Source organism: Oncorhynchus keta, chromosome 10 (genome assembly GCF_023373465.1).
Source record: "Oncorhynchus keta strain PuntledgeMale-10-30-2019 chromosome 10, Oket_V2, whole genome shotgun sequence".
NCBI lineage: Eukaryota > Metazoa > Chordata > Actinopteri > Salmoniformes > Salmonidae > Oncorhynchus > Oncorhynchus keta.
In genome coordinates this window covers 46192424-46214038 of record NC_068430.1, presented here as the reverse complement: position 1 = coordinate 46214038, position 21615 = coordinate 46192424, and the positions used below count along the sequence as shown (strand labels likewise).

At 42.8% G+C, this 21615-nt stretch overlaps 1 protein-coding gene across 6 annotated transcripts; it reads right to left on the bottom strand.

Annotated features, from left to right (window-relative positions):
- Window positions 1–686: 686 nt before the first annotated feature.
- On the bottom strand, window positions 687–21486 carry LOC118388850 (inositol 1,4,5-triphosphate receptor associated 2-like). Of its 6 annotated transcripts, none has more exons than XM_035778377.2 (13): window positions 20606–21486; window positions 13106–13200; window positions 12431–12500; window positions 12230–12302; window positions 12079–12109; window positions 11870–12010; window positions 7832–7963; window positions 7492–7633; window positions 7177–7223; window positions 6984–7034; window positions 6748–6845; window positions 5888–6058; window positions 687–5528 (listed from the first exon to the last, which is right to left on the bottom strand). In XM_035778377.2, the coding sequence occupies exons 2-13, from the start codon at window positions 13115–13117 to the stop codon at window positions 5372–5374; spliced, it is 1125 nt and encodes a 374-aa protein (XP_035634270.1). In that variant the 5' UTR covers window positions 13118–13200; window positions 20606–21486; the 3' UTR covers window positions 687–5371. The 6 variants fall into 6 exon arrangements, 5 of the variants coding, with proteins under 5 accessions (XP_035634270.1, XP_035634268.1, XP_035634269.1 ...); XM_035778375.2 differs by having other exon boundaries at window positions 20830–21486; XM_035778376.2 differs by having other exon boundaries at window positions 11870–11968; window positions 20830–21486.
- Window positions 21487–21615: the final 129 nt, after the last annotated feature.

The following is a 21615-nucleotide window of genomic DNA, read 5'->3' as shown; positions in this document are numbered from 1 at the left end:
GATGCCATCAAGCCAACAGGACACATGATTAGGCAACCTACGGCTGAATATCACTCTGTAGGCTATTCATAAATAAATCCAACCCTGTCTCCTCCCTCTGATATGAAAGCTGTACTTGTCCTGGTTCACACCCAGCTGCAAGCATTCACTCTTATGTAGCATTGGCCACAGTGTGTGTGTGTGTGTGGCAGTCTGGAGGGGGTTTGTGTGCCACCTTTCACTCAATGCATTACAACATACTGTGAGCGATTATCCAGTGTTGTGTGATGGTTGGTTGTGTCTACAAACCTAATTCTGTAGTATTCTAATTGTAGAACATACATGTTTTATAAGGCTCACACTTATAAAACACTGGACACAGTAAACTAAAGCCTGATGAAGAAGAGCTTAGGAGCAGTGCAGCCCTGTAACTGATGAATAGAGGGTGCTAGTACTTTCACTATTATCTCAACATCCACTGCTGCTGTGTACCTTGTATACGGTTAGTTACTTCTGCAGTGGGAGCGGTCACATCCTCTCCATATGAGACATATGATTATCTCTACCTTAGTATACCATACTAGGTGCACGTAGACTTGTGCCTAACATATTTCTCATGTACATACATTCAATCAATGTGAATTTCCTCACCACGATGATGACTGTAAGGACAGACACTAGGAGACGAGAAGCAAGTGCAGGGAGTGAATATTTAATGAATAAACAAACAAGAAACAAAAAACAAACAGCGTTTGGACAAGGAACACATAACAACATTAATGCTGACTCGGGAAAGAAACAGAGGAAGTGACAGATATAGGGGAGGTAATTAATAACGTGATGGAGTGCAGGTTAGTCCGACGAAGTGTTGATGTGCGTAACGATGGTGACAGGTGTGCGTAATGTTGAGCGGCCTAGCGGCCTCGTGCACCAGAGGCAAAACGGGAGCAGATGTGACAGTACCCCCCCCTCTAGGGGCGCCACCTGGCGTCCTACCTGGGCGAGCCGGCTCGAGGCGCGGGCTCCGGATATAGGGGAGGTAAATAATAACGTGATGGAGTCCAGGTGAGTCCGATTAAGCAAGGATGCGCGTAATGATGGTGACAGGTGTGCATAATGATGAGCGGCCTGGCGGCCTCGAGAGCCAGAGAGGGGGAGCGGGGGCAGACATGACAATGACAGACAAAGGGCATCAAAGGAGGGGTATTAATTTGGTACAGGACATATGCATGCATAGTGTGACTGCAACTGCATTCTCTAACATGTTTCATCCATGACACATACATCTACACTAGGTTCAGGGTTCAAATTGGGAGATTGCGGGGCTGCTGGCCACTCCCATTTGCGTTTCAAATACCAACGTGTGCAGCACTAATAGGGAGTGAAAATATTAAAGTCATCCCAACCCACTATTCTTAGGGCAATGGTCAAAACAGGATATGGTTAGGCACAAAAAGTCAATGTTAAATTAGAAGTCAGCTTTGGATATAGTTCAATTGAGGTTTTAGCAGCCTCAGAATGTCCCTGCTCTTCCGGAAAGAAGGTTAGTCTTAGATGCCCTCTGACTTAATTTAGCCTAATTTCAGCAGCAGTGGCTGGATGCACCAGATACAGCACTGGACCTTTTGTCATTCAATGGCTGCCAGGATATTGATAGCCACACTTAGCAGATTAGTGACACAGCCAACCAGCTAATGCAGTAAGTGATGCGCTCACCATGGTGCTATTAGCAGGGATCGTATCATTGTTAGATTTCCTGCTTTACTGCATAAAGACCATGAGCTGCAGTGCCAGAACCAACATGATCTTACGAACTCACTGTAGTGGACATAACATTTTCAGGAGACGGTGGTTATGTGTGCAGGGGTTGGGTGAGAGAGCCCGCATAGTGTCTTCTGTAACTAATATTCTATATATGTATGCATGTCAGTCGTTGTGGCTGAGAGAGGTGGTGGGGTTTCAGAGGATACGGCTCATGGTCCAGTAATCATATATATTAGATATGTGATCCTATATTATCTCCATATAGGGAGTGGTTAACAAGGAGGATTAAGGGAGGGTTGAAGAGGTTTGGTTTGTGTGGCGACGAGAATTGTCTGCTCTTAACGGTCCTATATGTTCGTTATGGAAAAAACAAGTCTATACAGTGCCTAGTGAAAGTCTACACACCCCTTGCAGTTTTCACATGTTGCTGCCTTATTATTAAATGTAAAATGGGATTCAATTGTATTCACACCTATCTGCACAACCTGCTCTACATTCTCAAAGTGAAAGAACAATGATAGACACTTGTATTAATAAAAACATTTTATGAAGATGTCTTAATGTTGTGAAACACTCTGTATTTTCAAGTACATACTAATATAAGGGTGAAACATTATGTATGTATAACAGTGCCAGTCAAAAGTTTGGACACACCTACTCATTCAAGCGTTTTTCTTTATACAGTGTAGAATAATACTGAGACGTCAAAACTATGAAAACTTCCTCATTTAAATTAAAGTAACATTCCAACAGTTTTCCCTCCAATCAGTGAATGGGAAATAGATCAAGTTGTGTATGTGATTTTAGAGTGTGGGTCAGAACATTCTCCTGGTGAAACTTTTGTCAGGGAATCATGTAGTAACCAAAAAAAGTGTTAAACAAATCAAAACATATTTTAGATTCTTCAAAGTAGCCACCCTTTGCCTTGATGACAGCTTTGCACACTCTTGGCATTCTCTCAACCAGCTTCATGAGGTAGTCACCTGGAATGCTTTTCCAACAGTCTTGAAGGAGTTCCCACATATGCTGAGGACTATGCATGATGCTTTTCCCTCACTCTGCGGTCCAACTCATCCCAAACCATGTCAATTGGGTTGAGGTCAGATGATTGTGGAGGCCAGGTCATCTGATGCAGCACTCCATCACTCTCCTCCTTAGCCCTTACACAGCCTGGAGGTGTGTTTTGGGTCATTGTCCTATTGAAAAACAAATGATAGGCCCACTAAGCACTAACGAGATGGGATGGCATATCACTGCAGAATTCTGTGGTAGCCATGCTGGTAAAGTGTGCCTTGAAATTCTAAATAAATCACAGGCAGTGTCACCAGCAAAGCACCCCCACACCTCCTCCTCCATGCTTCACTGTGACTGTGGGAACCACACATGCGGAGATCATCCGTTCACCTACTCTGCGTCTCACAAAGACACAGCGGTTGGAACCAAAAATCTCTAATTTGGATTCATCAGACCAAAGGACAGATTTCCACCGGTCTAATGTCCATTGCTCGTGTTTCTTGGCCCAAGCAAGTCTCTTCTTCTTATTGGTGTCCTTTAGTAGTGATTTCTTTGCAGCAATTTCACCATTAAGGCCTGATTCACAGTCTACTCTGAACAGTTGATGTTGAGATGTGTTTGTTACTTGAATTCTGTGAAGCATTTATTTGGGCTGCAATCAGAGGTGCAGTTCATTGCAGATTTCTGAGGCTGGTAACTAATGAATTTCTCCTCTGCAGCAGAGGTAACTCTGGGTCTTCCTTTCCTGTGGCGGTCCTCATGAGATCCAGTTTCATCATAGTGCTTGGATGGTGTTTGCGATTGCACTTGAAGAAACTTTAAAAGTTCTTGAAATTTTCCGGCTTGACTGACCTTCATGTCTTAAAGTAATGATGGATTGTCCTTTCTCTTTGCTTATTTGAGCTGTTTATGCCATAATATGGACTTGGTCTTTTACCAAATAGGGATATCTTCTGTATACCAACCCTACCTTGTCACAAAACAACTGATTGGCTCAAATGCATTAAGGAAAGAAATTCCACAAATTAAACTTTTAACAAGGCACACCTGTTAATTGAAATGATTTCCAGGTGACTATATTATGAAGCTGGTTGAGAGAATACCTAGCGTGTGCAAAGCTGTCATCATTCCTACTAATTAGCGATAATAGCCAGGGTCAACCAGCATGAAGCTTTGTCTATCTCTGACAGTCATCTGAATAACATGAGCATCTGGACTGAGTATTCCAGTGTCATTTGAGAGAGAAAACAGGACCCTTAACAATGTGCGCACTGCTTTAATATTCAGACACTGATTTGGAACGTGGGAAACATAATAAGCAAAAGACAAAGAGTTTTCATTCACTCATCCCTGTCGCACTGGCCGGTGCATATTGCAGAAACAAAGGCTCTGCACTTTTGTCTGGCCATATTTTCCAACGTGCCCCAGCTCTGCTGATGGTGCCTTGGGCCCACCCCAAAGACAAATATAGAGTTTGATACGAGCTTGACCGTTTGAGTCTGGACAGCACAGGACGTGCCAAGTTCCTCAGTGTCCACAACACTAAGGATCTATCGTGATCCAAAGACACCAACACAGTCGTGAAGAGGGCACAACACCTCTTCCCCCTCAGGAGGCTGAAAAGAATTGGCATGGGCCTTCAGATCCTCAAAAAGCTCTACAGCTGCACCATCGCGAGCATTTTTGACCGGCTGCATCACCGCTTGGTATGGCAACTGCTTGGCACCCGACCGCAAGGTGTTACAGAAGGAAGTGTGTACGGGCCATTACATAACTGGGGACGAGCTCCCTGCCATCCAGGACATCTAGACCAGGCGGTGGCAGAAGATGGCCCTAAAAACTGTCAAAGACTCCGGCCAGCCAAGTCATAGATTGTTCTCTCTGCTACCGCACAGCAAGCAGTATCGATGCACCAAGTCTGGATCCAACTGGACCCTGAACAGCTTCTACCTCCAAGCCATAAGACTGCTAAATAGTTCAATAGTTAACCAAATGGCTACCCAGACTATCTGCATTGACCCTTTTTGCACTCACTTTGACACATCACATACGCTTCTGCTACTGTTCACTATCTGTCACTGTATTCCTACTTACATGTACATATTACATCAATTACCTTGTACACCTGCACATCGACTCGTTACTGGTACCCTTGTATATAGCCAAGTTATCGTATCTATTGTATGTGTTATTTCCTGCTTGGCTTGTCTATTATTTCTCTATTTCCTTTCTCTCTTCATTGTTGGGAAGGACCTGTAAGTAAGCATTTCACTGTTAGTCCACATCTGCTGTTTACAAAGCATGTGACGAATACAATTTGATTTGGATTTTAAACACAGATACAAAAATCCATTTTGTTCATTTCATGTAATTTGTCATGCACAGCTGACAACACAAATAATATGCACAGATATCATAGAACATATTACATCCATCATATTACAGGTCGAGTGCAAGCAATTTGTTCAACATATTATCGCAGGTAGTGTGGGCCCAGTCCATGGAGGCGGTGGGTAGCTCAGAACCGTGGTACAGAAGTCATATCTTAGAACACAGATTGTGGAACCCAGAACTCTGTGGTGTCGAGCTGAGACAGTGCTGCAGAAGTGAGATGTCAGAAGCTAGGGCTGTGGTGAGGAACCCTCAGGCCCCAGAGTAGGAACCCCAGCAAGATGAAGAAAGAGAGAGCCAAGAGGAGCAGTACCACCAGGACCCAGAGACAGTAAGACAGCCAGGAAGCTTGGGGATTCTGCTCTGACAGAACCACTTGCCTGGAGAAAAATTAGCAGATTCAAATCATGACCTCAGCAAATGTACATCATCATTGTCCCACAATTGCATGTTTGTTTACAGGGCACCCCTGGCTGTGTCCCTATTGCCTTCAGTGTACACACTTTCTAGCATGGCTCGATAATGACGACGATCTGCTATATCAGATTACGAATATGAAGTTGTAAGTAATCATAGTACATTTTAGTACGATTTAATAGCAACTTAATAACGTCATTGAAAAGTGAAAGACTAAAGTTACATACATGGGATGCTTTAGTGAATTTCCGAATGTCTGGAATAGAAAAGGCAGAAATAAAACAATTCAATAAACATTCGCAGCCAGTCATCCAAAACTCACGGCTCTGAGGTGAATACCGATTCGGCCATAGAGAGCTCACTGGGCTCGGCTGTGCCAACTATTGACCCTGCTCTTGACCCCGTTGCTGACTCCACCCCTGACCCCTCAGCTTCGGCCTCACGCTCCAGGACGGCAGACCTCCGCCTGTGACGCAGCGTCATCTGCAGGGAACTGACACACACGGACACAGACACAGGCAGCCACAAAGCCCTGCATCAGCCACACCTGACACTTGCTCAGGTCCTAACTCCAATCTCAGTGAGACAATGGTGAACCAGTTGATGAGGTAGGGGCTACCTGGAGTGAGGGGCTCTCTCGCTCTCGTCCTCCAGGCTCTGGGAGCTCTGTGTGGAGCTCTGTCTAATGAGGTGGAGCTCTGTCTAATGAGGAGGGTGGAGTGGGGGGGATGGGATTGCCAGGGGGGGACATCATCTCAGGGGGTCTTTAAATGGAGGGAAACCGTTACATTTCCACTTCCATCATTTATATCCACATTTACTTTGTGTTTAAGAAGACTAAAGTCCTCACAAGGTAATGGAATGTAATACACAAGAAACAATGCTGCCGTTGCAGAGGTCAACACAGTTCTGATGCTGTGAACACAAGGCGCAGAACATTGACAATCCACAAGATCAGCAGACACCATGCACACGCAATGTGTTCCCTACAGCAGTTATTAGTTATCAGCAGTTAGTCGTCATGGGTTTATACTGCAGTCCGTGCACTTGCGTCTAAGCCTGTGTGGTGCACATGCTTATGAAAGCCAAGGCTCGCCTCCACTTTGACTAGTGACTAGCATGGCCATCTAGTGACGACCGACTGTGCAGATGACGGTCATGACAGGGCAGGTTTTACTGTACCTGCTGGCTTGGTTCACACTGCCTACTTCTGGCCCCTGGCTGTCAGTGTCAGCACCAGCCCTGCAGCCCTCCTGGAACTTGGTTTCTAGGTCGCTGAGCTATGGTAGGGAAAACGAGGGGGGGAAGTGGAGATGAGAGGAGTTGGAAGAGGAGGAAGAAAAGAGAGGACAGCACAGAATAAGAGTTGGTCACAGGGAGACAATGGGAGTAAGTCTTATAGTGTCACCGTTTCTAACCTGGGACCCCGTTGGGATTAGTGTTACGCTGACTCGTCGCCGAGTGAGGGTCTAAGAAAGACGGGGAAAGAAGGAGAGAAAAATGAGTGAAACATTTGAAAAACTTCTATTTTCGTTAATTTAACGGAGATATTTGAGGGCAGAAAATGAGAAGACAGGACAGAACAAGACATTGATGTGAAGTGTCGGTTACCTGTAGGGAGTCTCGTCTGACAAACCGATTCCTGACGTCTCCTTCCTCTGTATTGAGAAAGCCATCAGTCAGAACACAGCCTTTCCATGTGTGAACTATCTTGTTATACACTGAACAGTTTGATGAAACTGTTCCCTATTATGATAATCATATACGAAGAATCAATACTTCATATAATAGATTGATTCAGAAAAGAGTGCAGTGTGCTTAAATGTACTTTCACAAGTCCACAACAAAGTAACCCCCAACCCCCCCAAATCAATTTCCTGTTGCTTGTGTCATAGTTCCTCCGTGCCACAGAGGGGCAGCACTTGCCTGAGTCACTGTGATTCCTGCCCCGGCTGCGGTGGAGCCGCTTTCTGGTCTCCAGCAGCTCAGCGCTCTCCACAGCATGTTGACGCTTCAGGTGTTCCACATGAACCTCCATAATTTCCACAGAACAACAAACTCGTGCTTCCTGACCCAGCAGAGACATTGATAAATCAACCAACCAAAGAATCAATCACTTAACCAATCAATCAATCCAAGTATTTGTATAACACTTTTATGCTAAGTTTTTTTCACAGAGCACTAACCAAAACCTGGATTTATACCCCAAATGAGCAAGCCTTGGGAGCCAGACAGTGTCGCTGTCGTGATGACATCACTGCCTCACCTGGTGCACGACCCCCAGCATCTCAGCAGTAGCGATGATGTCACTCACGCCGTCCAGCACTGTGCCTAGACTGGCCTCGATACAACTCAGCATCTCTGACCGCTCAGCGTCTACACACCTACCTCTCAGAGACTGGGAGAGAGGTAGGGAAAGAGGGATGAAGGAGAGGAGTGAGGGAGGAGAGGAAGGGAAGGGAGGATTAAAGGAGAATGAGAGTGGTAAGGTTTAAAGCAGATGTTTATCAGACCTTCAACTATTGTACAAGAGTCAAGCAGCCAGGTCAAACACGAGTGCACACATTTACAGACTTGGGAAATAGTTTGTGCTTATGGTACTGCAGCACCCCCTGAAAAATCGGAAGAAAAAAAACATGAATACAAATATATACAGTACCAGTCAAAAGTTTGGACACACCTACTCATTCAAAAGTTTTTCTTTATATTTACTATTTTCTACATAGTAGAATAACGGCGAAGACATCAAAACTATCAAATAACACATATGGAATCATGTCGTTTGCCTTGATGACAGCTTTACACTCACTTGACATTCTAACAACTAGCTTCATGAGGTAGTCACCTGGAATGCATTTCAATTAACAGGTGCGCCTTGTTAAAAGTTCCTTTGTGGAATTTCTTTCCTTCTTAATGCGTTTGAGCCAATCAGTTGTGTTGTGACAAGGTTGGGGTGGCATACAGAAGATGGTATTTTACCAAATAGGGCTAAGACCATATTATGGCAAAAAGAGCTCAAATAAGCAAAGAGAAATGACAGTCCATTATTACTTTAAGACATGAAGGTCAATCAAATCTGGAAAATGTTAAGAACGCGAAAACCATTAAGCGCTATGATGAAACTAGCTCTCATGGGAACCCCCACAGGAAAGGAAGACCCAAAGTTACCTCTGCTGCAAAGGATAAGTTCACTAGAGTTACCAGCCTCAGAAATTGCAGCAAAAATAAATGCTTCAGAGTTCAAGTAACAGACACATCTCAACATCAATTGTAGAGTCTGCGTGAATCAGGCCTTAATGGTCAATTTGCTGCAAAGAAACCATTACTAAAGAACACCAATAATAATAAGAAGAGACTTGCTTGGGTCAAGAAACACGGGCAATAGACATTAGACAGGTGGAAATCTGTCCTATGGCCTGATGAGTCAAAATTAGAGATTTTTGGTTCCAACCGCTGTGTCTTTGTGAGACGCAGAGTAGGTGAATGGATTATCTCCACATGTGTGGTTCCCACAGTGAAGCCTGGAGGAGGAGTGATGGTGTGGGGGTGCTTTGCTGGTGACAATGTCTGATTTATTTACAATTCAAGGCACACTTAACCAGCATGGCTACCACAGCATTCTGCTGCGATACGCCATCCCATCTGGTTTGTGTTTAGTGGGACTATCGTTTGTTTTTCAATAGGACAATGACCCAATATACCTTCAGGCTGTGTAAGGGCTATTTGACAAAGAAGGAGAGTGATGGAGTGCTGCATCAGATGACCTGGCCTCCACAATCACCCGACCTCAACCCACTTGAGATGGTTTGGGATGAGTTGGACCGCAGAGTGAAGGAAAAGCAGCATGCATAGTCTTCAGCATATGTGGGAACTCCTTCAATATTGTTGGAAAAGCATTCCAGGTGAAGCTGGTTGAGAGAATGCCAAGAGTGTACAAAGCTGTCATCAAGGCAAAGGGTGGCTACTTTGAAGAATCTAAAATATGAAATATATTTTGATTTGTTTAACACTTTTTTGGTTACTACATGATTCCATATGTGTTATTTCATAGTTTTGATGTCTTCACTATTATTCTACATGTAGAAAATAGTAAAAATAAAGAAAAACCCTTGAATGAGTAAGTGTGTCCAAAATCTTGACTGGTTGTGTATATATTTTTTAATCTTATACTAGCGGACCGATGTAGATGTCTGTAGCGAGGGCCAACATTTTTTGCAGCATCACAGCTTTGGCAAAAAAGGTAGTTGTATAATTAAGAACAGTATCTTGCAGCGTTCAATACAGTGACAAGAAAAAGTATGTGAACCCTTTGGAAATACCTGGATTTCTGCATAAATTGGTCATAAAATTGGATCTGATCTTCATCTAGGTCACAACAATAGACAAACACAGTCTGCTTAAAATAATTACACACAAACAACTATGTTTTCATGTCTTTATTGAACACACCGTGTAAACATTCACAGTGCAGGGTGGGAAAAGTATGTGAACCCTTGGATTTAATAACTGGTCGTCCCTCCTTTTGCAGTAATAACCTCAACCAAATGTTTTCTGTAGTTGCGGGCCAGACCTGCACAACGGTCGGGAGGAATTTTGGACCATTCCTTTTCACAAAACTTTCAGTTCAGCAATATTCTTGGGATGTCAACTGCTCTCGAGGTCATGCCACAGCATCTCAATCGGGTTGAGGTCATGACTGACTGGGCCATTCCAGAAGGCGTATTTTCTTCTGTTGTTGATTTACTTGTTTTGGGTCGTTGTCCTGTTGCATCACCCAAATTCTGTTGAGCTTCAATTGGCGGACAGACATTTTGCAGAACGTTAGGCTGTCTTGATATACTTGGGAATTCACTTTTACATCGATGATAGCAAGCTGTCCAGGCCATGAGGCAGCAAAGCATCCCCAAACCATACTTTACAGTTGGGATGAGGTTTGATATTGGTGCGCTGTACCTTTTTCTTCTCCACACATAGTGTTGCGTGTTCCTTCCAAACAACTCAACTGTAGTTTCATCTGTCCACAGAATATTTTGCCAGTAGCGCTGTGAAACACCCAGGTGCACTTTTGCAAACTTCAGACGTGCAGCGATGTTTTGTTTGGACAGCAGTAGCTTCTTCCGTGGTGGCCTCCAATGAATACCTTTCTTATTTAGTGTTTTACAAATCGTAGACTCGTCAACAGAGATGTTAGAATGTTCCAGAGATTTCTGTAAGTCTTTAGCTGACACTTCTTACCCTCATTGAGCATTCTGCGCTGTGCTCTTGCAGTCATCTTTGCAGGATGGCCACTCCTAGTGAGAGTAGCAACAGTACTGAACTATCTCCATTTACAGACAATTTGTCTTACCGTGGATTGATGAACATCAAGGCTTTTGGAAATACTTTTGTAAGACTTTCCAGCTTTATGCAAGTCAACAGTTCTTAATCTTAGGTCTTCTGAGATCTCTTTTGTTGAGGCATGGTTCACATCAGGCAATGCTTCTTGTGAATAGCAAACTTAAATTTTGGGAGTGTTTTTTATAAGACAGATCTAACCAACATCTCCAATCTCATCGATTGGACTCCAGGGTAGCTGACTCCAATTAGCTTTTGGAGAAGTCATTAACCTAGGTGTTGACATACTTTTTCCAACCTACACTATGAATGTTTTAATGATGTATTCCATTTATTATTATTATTTTTTAAATACAATAATTTGTGTGTTATTAGTTTATGCTCACTATGTGTGTCTATTGTTCTGAACTAGATGAAGGCCAGATCAAATTGTATGACCAACATACAATTCAAACTACAGTGGCAAGAAAAAGTAAGAGTTGTTGCCCTGTCCCTTTCTCTGCAATCCTCATTCTAATGGAATCCAGAAAGAACAAAACTTTGTCCTCAAACATTTACATAAAAAGGTGCAAAGTTATGGGAAAAGACCTCAAACATCAAATATATATTTTTCTTCTTGATCAAATAACATGGAATACAACCACTTTTTGTACAGTATTAATTTACCATCTTTACAAACCACTTTGTACATAGGCTGGTCATCTAGTTTATACCTGTAGACTTTCCATCAACTTGAAGAAGAACAATGGACAATACAGTAATTGAGTACATGGAGACATCAAGTGGTTTGTGATGGTGTGGCTGAGTTGGTAAAGCATGGCACTTGCCATGCTAGGTTTGCGGGTTTGATCCCATAGGGGACCAATACCAAAAAGTCCGAAAATGTATGCGCTCACTACTGTAAGTTGTAAGTTGGTGCAACACCCCCCAACCCCAAAACTACTTTCCGTGGCTATGCACACATACCTACCCGCAGAGTGTCTCTGGCACTCTCCAGTTCCAGGTTGAGGTTCGCCTGGGCCACGGTTCTGTCGTGTTCCTCAGCCTGCAGTCTCTGGGCCAGGGTGTACTGGTTACAACGGAACGCCAGAGCCAGCTGGGTAAATGCACTCTATAGGGGACAGAACAGTGTGTGGTGTGTATGTCACAAATAGTGCACTAATCACAAATAATTCTCACCTCTACCTCCTCTTCAGTCATCTCTGTACCACTAAGGGCAGGAAAGCACGGGAGAGAGATGGGATTGAGGAAATGAAAAGAAAGGGGGAAGATAATGGTGAGGTTGTGAATATCGAAAAAGTGTCAAAAGTGTGTCTGAGTATAAACTGACATGCTGAGGCCCAGTCTTTCCAGTATAGGAAGGTTCTCCCAGGAGGCAGCCAGCTGGTCCTCTGGACTGGGCTCTGAGGAGAAGAGAGGACAGGGTGTTCACAGCTTTGCTAGCGTAGAACAACAGAGAGAGAAAATGGAAGAGCAGCCACGTCCTGTTGCCGGTAACACTGCAGCTCAGGCAGCCAATCGGATTCCTTACCTTGGTCAGACTCCGAGCTGTCCCCTAGTATGCCAGCATACTCACAGGGAGCGGCCTCCTTAGCAGGGGGCTGGGAGAGGGACAACAACACAAATCCGTCAACAAGCTCTTGGCCAGGCTGTTGTTATTGATGAGAACAAGTTCTCAAAAGACTTGCCTGGTTAAAGCCCCAATGGAGTCTTTGTAATGTTATTTTTAAATCATCACTACATGTCTAATAGATCACTGTGTGTTTATTTAATAAAAATAACTCAAAAATATATGTTTAATAATTTATTTCCCTGAGCCTCCTTTGGCCCTTTGAAATGCTCAGTCTGATCATGTGGGCTTTAGGAAACACATTTGAATATATTTACATACACAGCCCTGATTGGCTGATAGGATGTTCAAGAGCCCACCCCATTACCCACATGAACAGTTAGTATAAATCAGATCACATTGTGACTTCATGATGTGGGCCAAAAGTTCCATCTCACATAAACAGGCTGAAATTCCAGCCATTTTCTTCAAACAGCTCTTACACAAAGCGATCATTGTCATCAATTTCCACAATTTCAGACTGTTATTTTGATGTCATAGTGTGGAAATATCATTAAACAAAACAGAAAATCAAGTTTCTAACTGCAATCCCCCTTTAAAGAATGATCAAATAAAGAGAGAAGTTATCCTTCTTACCTGTGCACTCATGGTCCCAGTGTTGGGCAGAGTGGTATGGAGGGTGAGTACAGTACTAGCCCTACGGAAAATACAACTTCCCACCTTCCTCACTGCTGAGAGAGAGTGAGAGAGAGAGAGATAATCAAGTATATTAAGATGGCAGACATCCCATTTTCAAGGAAAGGATCACCTGCAATTCATTCTCACCATGTCCACAGGGATACTAACACTGACCCTGAACCAGGTCACAGTTTAACATTGAATTCTAAAATGAGAGGACTCACTCGTCTCACAGGAAGCGGTGACAAAGCACAGTACCAGGGGTGAAACAGGGACACAGAGGAGCATAATGGAGGTGGACAGAGCGAGAAAGATATATACACTAGCTATAAACAAATATATGCTGGAGTTAAGGAGTGTCTGAACACAGAGGAGGAGAGGAGAGAAAACGGACAATGATTAAAACCACTTGATGCACCCATCCCATTAGCGGGATCACTTTCGTCAACATCCGCTGAATTGCAGAGCACCAAAATCAAATTGAATTACTAAAAATATTTAATTTACATTAAATCACAAGTGCAATATAGCAAAACACAGCTTAGCTTGTTGTTAATCCACCTGGCGTGTCAGATTTCAAAAAAGCTTTTCGGCGAAAGCATACCAAGTGTTTATGTAAGGACATCTCTCGCAGTAGACAAAACATTACAAACAGCTAGCAGCAAAGTTGATTGGTCACGAAAGTCAGAAAAGCAATAAAATGAATCGCTTACATTTGATGATCTTCGGATGTTTGCACTCACAAGACTCCCAGTTACACAATAAATGTTCCTTTTGTTCCATAAAGATTATTTCTATATCCAAAATACCTCCATTTGGTTGGCGCATTATGTTCAGAATTCCACAGGCTCGAGCGGTCACGACATCACAGACTAAAATTCCAAATAGTATCCGTAAAGTTCGTAGAAACATGTCAAACATTTTTTTATAATCAATCCTCAGGTTGTTTTTACAATATATAATCGATAATATTTCAACCGGGACTGTAGCTTCTTCAATAAGAGAGAGAGAAATGTCTGCTCCAAGCTGTTGCCCATGCAAAACACTGCTGGCACCCAGCCATACAATGACGCGATGTGATCTTTCTCGCTCATTTTTCAAAATAAAAGCCTGAAACTATGTCTAAAGACTGTTCGCACAATGGGGAAGCCATAGGAAAAGGAATCTGGTTGATATCCCTTTAAATGGAGCGAAGGCAGGCAATGGAACAGAGAGCTTTCAGGAAAATCAGCACTTCTGGGTTGGATTTTCCTCTGGTTTTCGCCTGCAATATCAGTTCTGTTATACTCACAGACAATATTTTTGACAGTTTTGGAAGCTTTTAGAGTATTTTCTATCCTAATCTGACAATTTAATGCATACTCTAGTTTCTGGGCCTGAGAAATAGGCAGTTTCATTTGGGTACGTTTTTCATCCAAACATCAAAATACTGCCCCCTACACTCAAGAGGTTTTAACTACATGAGTTTAACCTGAGGATTAAAAAGGAACAACCGGCTTGCTTCAGGAAACACCCACACATCTGATACTAACAATATCACCGACAAACTCCAGAAAGAAAACACGTACAAGTGTTACTAACAACACTTCTATGATTCTCAATTAAATGAGTGGTAGTATTCCAGATGTTTAACAGGACTGGACAGTAACATGAAAGTACAGCAGTTGCATACTGTAAAACCTGAGGCTATCTCGCTGTCTTTAGATGTCTCTGACATGTTGACTATCTTCCTGCGTAGAGTTGTTTGTCATTTGAAACCACTCATTCTATAGACCAGTCACTGTTTCACTATGAAGCTGATGCTCTCCCCTAACTGTTCTCAGCTCTCTCAAATGGTTCTTTAAAAAAGGCAGCATAAACACTGAAGTCAACTTTTATTTTTGCCTCTATTTACTATAGAAGTACATCTTATAGTTATAACAAAAGGGAAACATCCATATTTAGTTATCGAGCGCTGTGGTAGTGGCGAAATTCAGCCAATGGGCCTGCAGACATTCCGTAGTTTTAGACACAAAAATGATTCAAGACTTAAAAACTTGAATAAATACTTTTTATTTTCAATATTTTGAAACCGTGTTTGATGTCTCAATGCAATCTACTAAACTGCCAAAACAGTTGCACAGCCATTTTAAATGATAATGTAGCGACCCTGGTTTATAGCCACGGATATCAACTCTGCCACATGAGCATGCTTTTGTGGCACAGTTGATGGCGTGCTGTGCTTCTGGCCAGAAGGTTGAGGGTTTGAGCCGCACTCACTGCCTGTTTCATTACTTTCCAACATCCTCCTTTCAAAGAGCGAGTCCTCGCGCTAGCCCATGCCTTGTCGTCTTATTACAGGCACGCGCTCACCGGCTAAGAACACCTACTGTCGTGCGTGCGAGTTACTGTCCCACTCTGACCAATATAATGAAACGGGCAGGGAGTGCGGCTCAAACACTCAACCTTCGGTCCCGAAGCCCAGCGCGCCATTGACTGTGCCACAAAAGCATGCTCGTGTGCAGTAGCGGTTCTCTTGTATGGCTCCTTGGGCGAACCCCCCCCATCAGCGCTCCCTCCAACTGTCATTTCTATTCAGACATTTGGAACAACACAAATAAATAATCATAACATTTAAAACTATATAAATATTTAAAATATATATACAACACTGTCAACCAAGAGTCAAGACTAAACCAATTCACCTTGGTGGTGTGCAGACTGGTTTTATATTATTCTTAAGGATTTGATACAAACCAGAAAAAAATGCAACAATATGTCTGTGAAACTATACACTACCGTTCTAAAGTTTGGTGTTTTGCGTGTACTATTTAATGAAGCTGCCAGTTGAGGACTTGTGAGGCATCTGTTTCTCAAACTAGACACGAATTGTATTTGTCCAGTTGTGCACCGGGGCCCCCCACTCCCCTTTCTATTCTGGTTAGGGCCAGTTTGCACTGTTCTGTGAAGGGAGTGGAACACAGCGTTGTTTCTTGGCAATTTCTATCTGTGCTAACATAGGTGCAAAAGGGTTTTCCTTTGATCGATTAGCCTTTTAAAATTATAAACTTAGCTAACACAATGTGCCATTGGAACACAGGAGTGATGGTTGCTGATAATTGGCCTCTGAACTCCTATGTAGATATTCCATAAAAAACCCTGCCTTTTCCAACTACAATAGTAATTTACAACATTAACAATGTCTGCACTGTATTTCTGATCGTTTTGATGTTATTTTAAATGGACAAAAAATGTGCTTTTCTTTCAAAACAAGAACATTTCCAAGTGACCCCAACCTTTTAAACGGCAGTGTATATTCACAGTATTATGAATGAATTGTGGTTTATTTGGTAGAATTTCGTAATGTGACTGATTTGACTAATTGCATGAGTACTGTACAAAGTTAGAGGTGCGCTATTTGATAGATTCCCCTGCTCTCCCTACCTCGGGCTTCCAGTGGGGAGACCTGAGGTCAACCTACCCCCGCCCCCAACCCCATCTCGTACGTCTGAGTGGGAGACCTTCCCAGGCAGTAGCCTGCCTAGCTCACAAACTAGAATCAGGGCGCCCACTCAGACAAGGTTAATTGACCCACAGTCCCACACGGTGACATGATATCTTAACGTGACGTGCAAATGAGCAATAGAAAACCAATTGCGCAAATGTCACCATTCCTAAAATATTTTGTGCATGCGCCCCTTTGCCGCCCCCACGAAGATGCCGCCCTGGGCGGCTGCTGATGTCGCCTATACCTAAATCCGCCACTGCTCGTGTGGCAAAGTCAATATCCATGCTTATACACTAGGGTAGTTACAATATTATGGGACACCATTATTTTCTTACCAGTGTGGTGACAAAAAAAATAAAAAATAACACACATACATACACAACTGGCATAAACAGTTTCTCTGGACCCCCGCAAAGTCGGAGTAACGATCGCTGTCCATGGTTCTGAAATTGCGGCATGTCTGCATGCCTATCTAATCGATGATAGGATTTCTGTGATGCCAGGGCTTGGCCTTGCTTATGCTAATTGATACATGTTTATTGGTAGGCCTATTTGATCGTCATTTTCTCATGTTAAGCCTAACATTTCACGAAGCTGTACAATGCTGCCATTTTTAGACTGCTCGCTGGTGGCAATAATGGAATTACTTGTTCAGTAGGCCTAATTAAAATTGGAAATTCAAACATTGCAGATTGTAAAATAAATGTTCGACGCAATAGCATATTATGCAGCTATGATTTTTTAGAATACACAACTGTCCTCTATTGGCTACCTGAACCTGCATGACATGAGCCTTCCCCGCGCTCTCTCCCAGCTTGGACTGTAGCTCAGTTGGTAGAGCATGGCGCTTGTAACGCCAGGGTAGTGGGTTCGATCCCCGGGACCACCCATACGTAGAATGTATGCACACATGACTGTAAGTCGCTTTGGATAAAAGCGTCTGATAAATGGCATATATTATTGGACAGAAAGTTGGCCGTAAAACCAGTCTTAATGCAAAATAATGCCGTCAGTTCACCCTCAAAACACTAGCTTACTAGGGATTGTTTCATTATTCAGTTTACTATCTATAGCTATATACCGTATTTAGCTGCTATTTAAAACACGTTTTATTATAATGTGACACATCAAACAGCCTAACAATGAGGGAAAAAGTATTCGGCTTGAGCATCCATTCAGCCACTATTTATTGTTTAACTCAGCGGGTTTTGTCAGACTAATATCCTGGACAAATGGGCTGCAATATTGAAGGTACATTTAATTAAATAAAATTAAATCCAACTTGAGAGACTCCCCTGCTCTCCTTAAGTTCTCATTTTTTGTGTGCAAATGGTTTCACCACTGCCTGTTGGTCCAGGTTGCGGCCCGACTGTTTCCTATAATGAGTATTGCCAACCCAGACCGAGGTAAAGACAGTTTCGGGTTGGATATTCGACGATATTTGCCTGTAGTTTTCCTTACGTCCACCAACTGCAGTTAGGGACCGTCAACATAGTGACGAATCAAATTATTCCAATTTCAATAGCTATTTAACCATTACTCCTAAAACTTTCAAAACTGGTTATAGCTAAACCGATGGCATAAAGACACACATCGCACACATTTATTTTTTTGTCAATTTACATCTCGCACTATTTTAATTTATTAACATTTTTGAATTTCAATAGCTCATTGGTCATATGACCTTCTGGACTCAAACAAGGTTTAGAATGTCCACTGACAACCCTTCTATATTGCACACCCTTTCGTTTGTCAATTTTCATATCACAAGATTTTACATGCATTTTTTAAAATGTAAAATTTCAATAGCTCCTTGGTCATGTGACCTGGTGACTTCAAACAAGGTCCAGAATGTCCACTCAGTGGGCCTACACATTGCACACCCTTTAGTTAGTCCATTTTCATCTAACAAGATTTTACATTCATTTTTCAAAATGTAAAATTTCAATAGCTCCTTGGTTATGTGACCTAATATAAGCAGTTCAGTGGTTGCCTAGCCAGTGAATAGGTAAATAGGCTATTGTACATGTTTTAAGTGTTGTTTTGTTGCTCTAGCGCAGGGGTGGGCAACTCCAGTCCTTGAGGGCCAGACTGGAGTCACACTTTTTCTCCATCCCTAGCAAACACAGCTGATTAATCAAATTGCATTCTAAACTAAAGATCATGATTAGGTGATTATTGGAGTCAGATGTGTTAGCTGGGGCTGATCAGGCCCTTGAGGACTGGAATTGCCCACCTCTGCTCTAGGGTTTGATCACTATACTATGTGATCCACTGCCAAAATGTGGTGGCTTTTCATGAGCTTTTCAGCAGCCGTGGCATCACGGTGGGTGCTATACTGAACAAAGATATAAACGCAACCTGTAAAGTGTTGGTCCCATTTTTTATGAGCTGAAATAAAAGATCCCAGAAAATGTCCATATGCACAAAAAGCTTATTTCTCTCAAATGTTGTATTGTGTATTTCTCTCAAATGTTGTGCACAAACTTGCCTTCTGTAGCCCAGTTGGTAGAGCATGGCGCTTGTAACGCCAGGGTAGTGGGTTCGATTCCCGGGACCACCCATACGTAGAATGTATGCACACATGACTGTAAGTCGCTTTGGATAAAAGTGTCTGCTAAATGGCATATATTATTATATTATTATTATTACATCCGTGTTAGTGAGCCAAAATAATCCATCCACCTGGACACGTGTGGCATATCAAGAAGCTGAGTAAACAGCATGACCATTACACATGTGCACCTCGTCTCAAGTTGAGGAGGTGTGCTATTTGCATGCTGACTGCAGAAATGTCCAACAGAGCTGTTGCCAGAGAACCAAATGTTAATTTCTCTACTGTAAGCCACATCCAACGCCATTTTAGAGACTTTGGCAGAACATCCAGCCAGCCTCAACTGCAGCCCAGGACCTCCACATCCGGCTTCTTCGCCTGCAGGGTTGTCTGAAGAGGCATGAGTTAAAGTGTAACTCAATTAAATCTTTGAAATTGTTGCGTTTATATTTTTGTAAAGTATACATTCCTGGCAACGGAGGACCAGACAAGCGGCCCCAATGGAGTGACTGACGATTCAGAGAAACCGGTGTGGTGGGCTGTTGAAGAGCTCGGGGCCTGCTTTATCTGACTGTCGTTGTTTCTTCTTGGCGTTCCCATCGATGCCCCCGCCACGATAACTACACTGCCTTTCCAGGGCAAACTGCCCCAACTTGATCCCAAACCGACTGAGACTGTCTCCATCGTTTACATTGTTTTGTTTAACTTTTTATGCGCTTTGAGATCCTTTGAAAAGCGCTATAAAATATATATTTTAAAATGTAACCTGTGTATGTATGTAGGCTATACCAGAGACGAGGGACTGTTTATATTGCAACCACATAATTCAAACACCGGTTCACCAGTATTAACGAAATCGTAAACAGCTTGTTTTGTTCAAGGCAAGCCCTCACGAAATATTGTTTGCTAAAGATAATCTGTTTGCATCTGACAATTTATTGGATGTCCGGTATCCAGACAACCTGTCCCCAGAGTTTCCTATATACAGTTAAAGTCTTTCCGCAACGTGTTAAGGCCGACGATTAAGGAGAGGCTCAATTAAATGTTACAGAATGGCTGTATTTGAAGTACCGCTACCTTCCCAGTTTCCCTGATGTTACGACAATGAAGCTGTTTTTACCATCCCTGTAACTGTCGCTTCTGCGGAGATCGTTTTCTAAACTAAAATAACATCAGAAACAGTAGGCTCTTGGCGTGATATCCGCTTTTGACCGCCAGAGTAAACTCCACTAATTGCACTGGCGCGGTCGTAGACCATGGCATTCACTGATAACCCCGTATACTGTCATTCAGTCATATTCCTAAAGCCCATATGGAAATGCAAAATGTTTATTTTTTGGCGGGTTACTTTCAAAATGACAGTCAAGCTTTAGATTCATAGTATCTCACTAACAAACATCCCCCCTCCTTTGCTCACCCCGGGTTGTAATGTCAGGGTGGTCCGTAAGGATTTTTTCTGGCCTTCACACGCCAAATCCGAATCAATATGAATGCCTTTAGCCACTTGTACAGCTGAATAGGTATAAACTACGGCTAATTTCACCAAGAGGTTCAGCGGTAATGGTGGGGCTATAGCCAATCATTTTAGAGCTCCATGGAATGCTAGAGGTAGACAGGATGACAAAAGCCTTCAGTTCTTACCCCGATTCTGCTCTCCTGCTCCGAGCAGAGGAAACGTAATCTGATTAAGTGTCATGGCGGCTTTCTGTGCCCTTCCGTGGAGGTGACAGCCAGGGCACGCAACAGGCAGGGTGGTCAACAGGAGACTGCTTCTATTTATATAACGTGCATTGTATAGTTGTACACATTTTTGCTCTGACTACTGTGCCTGGGGCCATTTTATCTGACCCTTGCTTAACATTGACAACCCCACTAAATTATGCTATCAACCATGCTCACTTCAAACGAATCCCTTTTGAGGACAAATACCAGCCTGCATTGTCAATTTTAACAAGCACCCAAGTGGTGTACACTGCTAGCCCCATGCAAGTAAACCCAGTTTTGACAAGCAAATGTCAGACTTCAAATTATGGTTAGAATTAAGATTCAAAATAACAGGTTATGAGCATTGGGTAAAAGGTTGACTTGACCCAAACACACCTTTCTGACATTAGCTGCATCCCACCTAGAAATGACCACTAACCCCCCCTTCACATTCGTGCCATATACTGGCCACTCCCTGGTGCAGACAGTATGTTTAAACACTAAACCGGTACCTCGTCTTAATTTAGCCCAGTTTAGAAGCGGTTTACAGCAAACCACCTTGACATTTAAATATCAATGGTTAAAATCTTCAGGCATTGTGCATTACTTCCAAAAACTGGCTAGTGAATATTTTAGGTTTTAAGATCACATCTTACGATCCCTTGCATAGAGGATAACCCAGCACTACAAAGATATCTGGCACAACAAGAACACAAAGGGAAG